This window comes from Meleagris gallopavo, chromosome 5 (genome assembly GCF_000146605.3).
Source record: "Meleagris gallopavo isolate NT-WF06-2002-E0010 breed Aviagen turkey brand Nicholas breeding stock chromosome 5, Turkey_5.1, whole genome shotgun sequence".
Lineage (NCBI taxonomy): Eukaryota > Metazoa > Chordata > Aves > Galliformes > Phasianidae > Meleagris > Meleagris gallopavo.
The window spans coordinates 33,686,677-33,694,453 of NC_015015.2; the positions used below are offsets into that span (position 1 = coordinate 33,686,677).

At 37.1% G+C, this 7,777-nt stretch overlaps 1 protein-coding gene across 1 annotated transcript in view; it reads left to right on the forward strand.

The window, feature by feature from the left end:
* Positions 1–216: 216 nt before the first annotated feature.
* ARHGAP5 (Rho GTPase activating protein 5) overlaps positions 217–7,777 on the forward strand; it is a 39,822-nt gene continuing 32,261 nt past the window's right edge. The window contains exon 1 of the mRNA XM_010711661.3: positions 217–4,122. Within this exon, the coding sequence (XP_010709963.1) occupies positions 400–4,122 (3,723 nt within the window). The 5' untranslated portion in view covers positions 217–399. The remainder of the gene's footprint in view (positions 4,123–7,777) is intronic.

Genomic DNA, 7,777 nt, shown 5'->3' on the forward strand with positions numbered 1-7,777 from the left:
GAACTGTGTCTAAAAGCTGTTCATTTTTAAACCTTTGATATAAATCAGATTAATATGAATAAATTAGGAGCTCAAGATCTCATTTAAAGTAGTTGTGAAGCATTCATGTACAGAGAAAATAATTTCAGGATAAACAAGCAATATTGCTTTTAAAATCTCTTTTCCCTTGAGAATTATAGAAAGGAAATCTAATTTTTTTTTCCCTTTTTTTTTTTTTCCCTTTAGGAAGATGATTCTTCTTCATTCTGAGTGTCTGAACTCTCAATGACAAGCTGAAGCAAGAGCAACTGGAAGCCATTTGTGTAACCGTGGATATACAATTTAAACTTGTAGGAACATTTCCAGAATGAAAACCACATACAGTTACCTTACTAATTGCCAAATGATGAGAGGAAAGTTATGATGGCAAAAAACAAAGAGCCACGTCCCCCGTCTTATGCTGTTAGTGTTGTTGGACTGTCTGGAACTGAAAAGGATAAAGGTAATTGTGGAGTTGGGAAGTCGTGTTTGTGCAATAGATTCGTTCGTTCAAAAGCAGATGAATATTATCCTGAGCATACCTCTGTGCTTAGCACAATTGACTTTGGAGGAAGAGTTGTTAACAATGATCACTTTTTGTACTGGGGTGACGTAACACAAAGTGGGGAGGATGGAATTGACTGCAGAATTCATGTAATTGAACAGACTGAGTTCATTGATGATCAGACTTTCTTGCCTCATCGGAGTACGAACTTACAACCATACATAAAACGTGCAGCTGCCTCCAAACTGCAGTCAGCAGAAAAATTAATGTACATTTGCACAGATCAGCTGGGCTTGGAGCAAGACTTTGAGCAAAAACAAATGCCTGAAGGGAAATTAAGTATTGATGGATTTTTACTGTGCATTGATGTCAGCCAAGGATGCAATAGGAAGTTTGATGATCAACTTAAATTTGTGAATAATCTCTATATTCAGTTATCAAAATCTAAGAAACCCATAATAATAGCAGCAACAAAATGTGATGAATGTGTGGATCATTATCTACGAGAGGTTCAAGCATTTGCTTCTAATAAGAAGAACCTTGTGGTAGTGGAAACATCGGCAAGATTCAATGTTAATGTTGAAACTTGTTTTACTGCCCTGGTACAAATGATGGATAAAACTCGTGGTAAACCTAAAATAATCCCCTACTTGGATGCTTACAAAACTCAAAGACAGCTAGTTGTTACAGCAACAGACAAGTTTGAAAAACTTGTCCAAACTGTGAGAGACTATCATGCTACTTGGAAAACAGTTAGTAATAAACTGAAAAACCACCCTGACTATGAAGAGTACATAAATTTGGAAGGAACAAAAAAGGCCAAAAATACTTTTTCAAAACACATAGAGCAACTTAAACAGGAACATATTAGAAAAAGAAAAGAAGAATACATTAATGCATTGCCAAGAGCTCTTAATACTCTTCTGTCAAATCTAGATGAGATTGAACATTTGAGCTGGTCAGAAGCATTGAAATTAATGGAGAAAAGGCCTGACTTCCATTCCTGTTTTGTAGTGCTTGAAAAAACACCCTGGGATGAAACTGACCATATAGATAAAGTGAATGACAGAAGGATTCCATTTGACCTTCTCACTACACTAGAGGCAGAAAAAGTTTATCAAAATCATGTGCAGCATCTTATATCTGAAAAGAGGAGGATTGAAATGAAGGAGAAATTCAAAAAAACTCTTGAGAAAATCCAGTTCATTTCACCTGGACAGCCATGGGAAGAAGTTATATGTTTTGTTATGGAGGATGAGGCGTTCAAATACATCACTGATGCAGATAGTAAGGAAGTGTATGGTAGGCATCAGAGGGAAATTGTTGAAAAAGCCAAAGAGGAGTTTCAGGAAATGCTTTTTGAACATTCAGAGCTATTTTATGACCTGGATCTTAATGCAACACCAAGTTCAGATAAGATGAGTGAAATTCATGCAGTTTTGAGTGAAGAGCCTAGATACAAAGCTTTGCAGAAACTTGCACCTGATAGAGAATCTCTTCTTCTCAAACACATAGGATTCGTTTATCATCCAACTAAAGAAACTTGTCTCAGTGGCCAAAATTGCATGGACATTAAAGTAGAACAGTTACTTGCCAACAGTCTTCTGCAGTTAGACCATGGTCGTTCAAATTTATACCATGATAGTGCCAACATAGATAAAGTTAATCTTTTCATTTTGGGCAAAGATGGCCTTGCACAAGAGTTAGCAAATGAAATTCGGACGCAGTCCACTGATGATGAATATGCATTAGATGGAAAAATATATGAGCTAGATCTTAGGCCAGTTGATGCGAAATCCCCATACTTGTTGACTCAGTTGTGGACCTCTACCTTCAAACCACATGGTTGTTTTTGTGTGTTTAACTCTATTGAATCGCTGAATTTTATTGGGGATTGCATTGCAAAAATAAGAGCTGAAGCATCTCAGATAAGGAGAGACAAATATATGGCCAGTCTTCCATTTACATTAATACTGGCTAATCAGAGGGACAGTGTTAGCAAGAATCTACCTATTCTGAGACATCAGGGACAGCAGTTGGCCAACAAATTACAATGTCCTTTTGTAGATGTGCCTGCTGGTACATATCCACGCAAATTTAATGAGACCCAAATAAAACAAGCTCTGAGGGGAGTACTGGAAGCAGTTAAACACCACTTTGATGTTGTGAGTCCTGTTCCCACCATTAAAGATCTGTCAGAAGCTGACCTAAGAATTGTCATGTGTGCTATGTGTGGTGATCCATTCAGTGTAGATCTCATTCTTTCACCCTTTCTTGACTCTCACTCCTGTAGTGCTGCTCAGGCTGGCCAAAGCAATTCTGTGATGCTTGATAAAATTATAGGTGAAAAGAGGCGTAGAATACAAATAACTATATTATCATACCATTCTTCAATTGGTGTGAGGAAAGATGAACTTGTTCATGGATATATACTGGTTTACTCTGCAAAGCGGAAGGCATCCATGGGGATGCTTCGGGCATTTCTTTCTGAAGTTCAGGATACAATTCCTGTCCAATTGGTGGCTGTTACAGATAGCCAGGCAGACTTTTTTGAGAATGAAGCAATCAAGGAGCTCATGACTGAAGGAGAACATATAGCAACAGAGATTACTGCAAAGTTTACAGCTTTATATTCATTATCTCAATATCATCGTCAAACAGAGGTCTTCACATTATTCTTCAGTGATGTATTAGAGAAGAAAAACATGATTGAAAGTTCCTATATGTCAGACAGCACAAGGGAAACAACGCATACAAGTGAAGACGTTTTTTCAAGGTCTCCTAGAGGAGGTTCCCTTGACTATAATTATCCAGATTCAGAGGATGATGCTGAGGGACCACCCCCATACAGTCCAATTGGTGATGATGTAAGGTTACTTCCGACCCCTAGTGACCGTTCAAAGTACCGATTGGACTTGGAAGGAAATGAGTATCCTGTTCACAGTACACCTCTCAATTGTCACGACCATGAACGCAACCATAAAGTGCCTCCTCCAATAAAACCGAAACCCCTTGTTCCAAGAACAAATGTGAAAAAACTGGATCCTAACCTTCTAAAAACAATAGAGGCAGGTATTGGTAAAAACCCAAGGAAACAACCGTCTCGAGTGCCTGTAGCACCTCCAGAAGATGTAGACCCATCTGACAATTATGCTGAACCTATTGACACTATTTTCAAACATAAAGGCTTTGCAGATGATATCTACGCAGTTCCAGATGATAGTCAGAATCGTATTATTAAAGTTCGAAACTCAATGCCTATGAATGCCCAGGGTGATGAAGAAAATGGGTTTTCTGACAGAATATCTAAAAGTCATGGGGAAAGAAGACCTTCAAAGTACAAATATAAGTCTAAGACATTGTTCAGCAAAGCTAAGTCATACTATAGGAGAACGCATTCAGATGCGAGTGATGATGAGGCTTTTACCACCTCTAAAGCTAAAAGAAAAGGCAGGCATCGTGGTAGTGAAGAAGACCCACTTCTTTCACCTGTTGAAACATGGAAAGGTGGTATAGATAACCCTGCTATTACATCAGATCAAGAATTGGATGATAAAAAAATAAAAAAGAAAACTCAGAAAGCAAAAGAAGATAAGAAGGTAAGTCAGTTATTTGTGATGTGAACCACATGTATACATTATTGGCTTTTTTATGTATCTAATGTAATGAGGGGGAAATCAAAATATGCAAGATTATTTATTTTGAAAAATATGCTGTAAAATTTTTAAGTAGTATTGTTTCATTTTGTCCAAGATTTCTCCAGCAAACTTGAGGAATGAGATGGGTTGTCTGCCTAATCAGTTGTTTGGCAAGTTTTAGTTCTTTTCGTATCTATCTGTACCTTCCATACACGTAAGTAGAGGCAGAATTTAGTCTACAAATCCTTCCTTGTTAATCACAATATCTGCTTCAAAAAAAAAAAACAAAACAAAAACAAAACAAAACAAAAAAAACAACAAAACCTTCTTTATGAATGCAGGGGTAGAACTGGTTCTTTCAGTTCTTGCAGTTCTGGCTGTTGGAATGAAGTTAAGGACTGGTGAATGAAAGGAGTGGTTTCTTTTTCACTGTCAGTTGCTTGCTGGGAATGTGGAACTCTTTTTAAAAGCACGAAAAAGGAACTTTTTATAGTGGTTTTACTGATCACTAAGGTTTCCTAGTGTATGCAAACAAGTAATCAACCTGTGCAATTTTCTGTTAAAAAAAGGGAACAAAATGCCCACCTAGTATACATTTCTAAGTAATTGATATTCTCCTTGAAAAATGCCTATTGTATTTTGAACTTTGTTGTTTACTTTTTCTTTTATTTTTTCTTTTACTTTTTTTTTTAAGTTTATTTTTCAGGTTGTGTTGTGATTATATGTACTGAATTTATACTATTTATAGATTAGATTATAATTTTAGGTAAGCAGTTACGGTCTTGCAAGTAGTTTCTGTTTAACATTACATATCAGTTAAATATATTCAACAGAATATATAACAACAGAATAAGTTATTCGTACTACCGTCTTTGATAGGAACATTTTAAATATTAACATTTTAAAAATGTTCCTATTAGCTTATATCTGACTGGAATAGCATACAGAAAAAGAAGTTTAGTTCAAATAGGATGTGGAGTTAAATTTTGCTAATCATTTAAGTTCTGAATTGCTCTTAGTATGCAGCTGTGATTTGAATTACATGACTGATTTAAAAGGTACTGTATTTTCTTAAGGCTTCCTAATGAGCATAAATATTGTCTTGTGATTATAAACTCATATGGTTAAAAATACTTTGAAGATACCTTTTTTTAGGGGGAAACAAAATTAAAAACAAAAGAAAACATTTATATACTTCTGATTGAAGTTATCTTACTCCATAGAAATTGAAATACAGCATTCATACTGCTGTCTCAGCTGTGTTGAGAGAAAGTTCCTTTGAGGTGGATATTTATCTTGAAGCTGTGTAGACTGGATGTTATAGGATCTCCTCTTTCTCTCATTGTGTCAGCAACTCCCCTGCTGTCTTTACCAAGGCCTCTGCTGTTGTTTTAGCCTGTTCAGGAGCAAATGTAGTCAGAAGTTTCAGATTGTTGTAACTTTCTTTGCAGTGGATAAGACTACTACAACAGTAGTTTCAAGTTTTCTGTAGCCTACCTCTTGCTTTTTTTCTGAAATTGAAATTTATGGTCCAGGGCTGTTGTTCCCATGTCTAATTGCAGAAATAGAAATAATTGGAATGATGAAGAAAGCAAATTTATCTTGCGATGTAAGGTGCTCTAAGTATTCAGAAAGTCTAAGAATGTTGAATGCCTAGTTTTTTAATAAGTAGTGGGAATTTTTTTGTGTATGTTGTGTTGATTTGCATTATGTTAAAAAGTAGTTCCACTTCATGTGGGTAAGTCACTTCAGTTTGTAAGTAATATACTCTTGTGTTTTTCTTTATGTATAGTTTCTTTCTTTTTTTTTCCTGCAGGAGGTGCACAATTTTATTTATTTTGCAACTTACAGTGTTTTTGTGCGTTGTATTACATGAGCAGTCAGCAGTACAGGAAGAATTATTCAGATAATATTTTCCTTTCCTTCTTGTGCTTTGTAGACCATAAAAGGGTTATTAACGTACAACTCTTTATATTATTTGCTTTTTTTGAAAAAAATTGGCCTCGTGAATGTGAAAAGGATGAATAACAATTTTGTACTACTTCCTGAATATTTCTTAAATCTCTTACTGATACTTTTTCTTCACAGCTGTGTGTAATGGTAACATAAAGTGTAGCTATTTTTGCTATAACTGTAGTTAGACTAAAATATAAATATTGTATGAACAAAATGAATTTGTTTCAATTTAGAACAAAAACTCAACCTCTTACGTCTGAGGTCCTCATTGTCAAAGATTACATCTGCAGGGATAGGAAGGAGGAAAGGAGTTTTGGTAAACAATAGGGAAAACAACTGATGTTTTTCCAGCCTTACTTCTATTCTGAAACCTTATACCACAGAACAACCTGAGTTGGTGAGGGGATGCAGTGATTATGAAACCAAGTATTGATTCTGCATAGGACCATCCAAAATCCAAGCGCTATGTTTGAGAGTGTTGTCCAAATGCTCCTTGAACTCTGGCAGTTTTGGGCTGTGTCCACTTGCCCTGGGGATCCTGTTCCATCCCTGACCACCCTCTAGTGCAGAGCCTTTTCCTAACGCTCACCTTGACCCTTTTCTGATGTAGTTCCATGCTGTTCCCTCAGGCCCTGTCACTGTCACCAGAGAGCAGAGCTCAGAGCAGCCCCTCCGCTCCCTGTGAGGAGCTGTAGGCCACCATGAGGCCTCCCTTCAGCATCCTCTACTCTGCACTGAACAAACCAAGGGACCTCAGCTGCTTCTCATTGGTTTTGCCCTTTAGACCCTCGATGATCTTTGTAGCCCTCCTTTGGACACTCTCTAATATTTTTATGTCCTTCTTACATTGTGGCACACACAAGCTGCGCATGGTCTTTGAGATAAGGCCGCACAGTGTGGAGCAGGGTGGGGCAATCCTTCACCCGGTGGCAGCGCTGGGTCTGGTACATCCTAGGGTATGGTTGGCCCTTTGCACTGCCACAGCACGCTGATGGTTCAGATTCAATTACTGTCAGTCAGTCCTCAGACCTTTTCCGCAGGGCTGCCTCTCATCCCCAGTCTGTACAGCTAGCCCCAGTCTGACCTATACAGCCAGGTTTGCTGTGTCCCAAGTGCAGAATCTGGCATTTGTTGCATTTGTACCAAACTTAAAACATTTATTCTGAACGCTTGAAATGTTATCAAGGACAGAAATAAATATTCAATATTGCTATACTTATTGCTGTTTGGAAACATAAATTAGAATGTTTTACTTTGGAAAGTATAACGTTGACAAATCTGTGGCAAGCAGATAATGTTACTTGCAATATCCTCTGACATTGCTTGCTACCAAAGGAAATTAAAGATTTTAAGACAGAGATCATTAAAACTGAGTGTACTTTAGTCTGAATTTTTTGTCCATTGATGCAGCACTTAATGCTGTTAAGCGTTTGTGTTCTCAATCTCATTTCTGTATGCCAGTAGTCAGAACTTGAGGAACCATCCCTGAGCTTTGTTTTCAGTTACTGTGGAAGTAATCCATCGGAAGACTTTCTTTCCTCTCATTGTCACTTTTCTCTAGAATTCCAGAACTTTTGTTATCATTCTGTTGGTGAAGAACCCTTTTGCAATTTCTAGTTTTCACCTTTTCTTGTGGTAACCTTTCTGGGTTTTTTTTTTT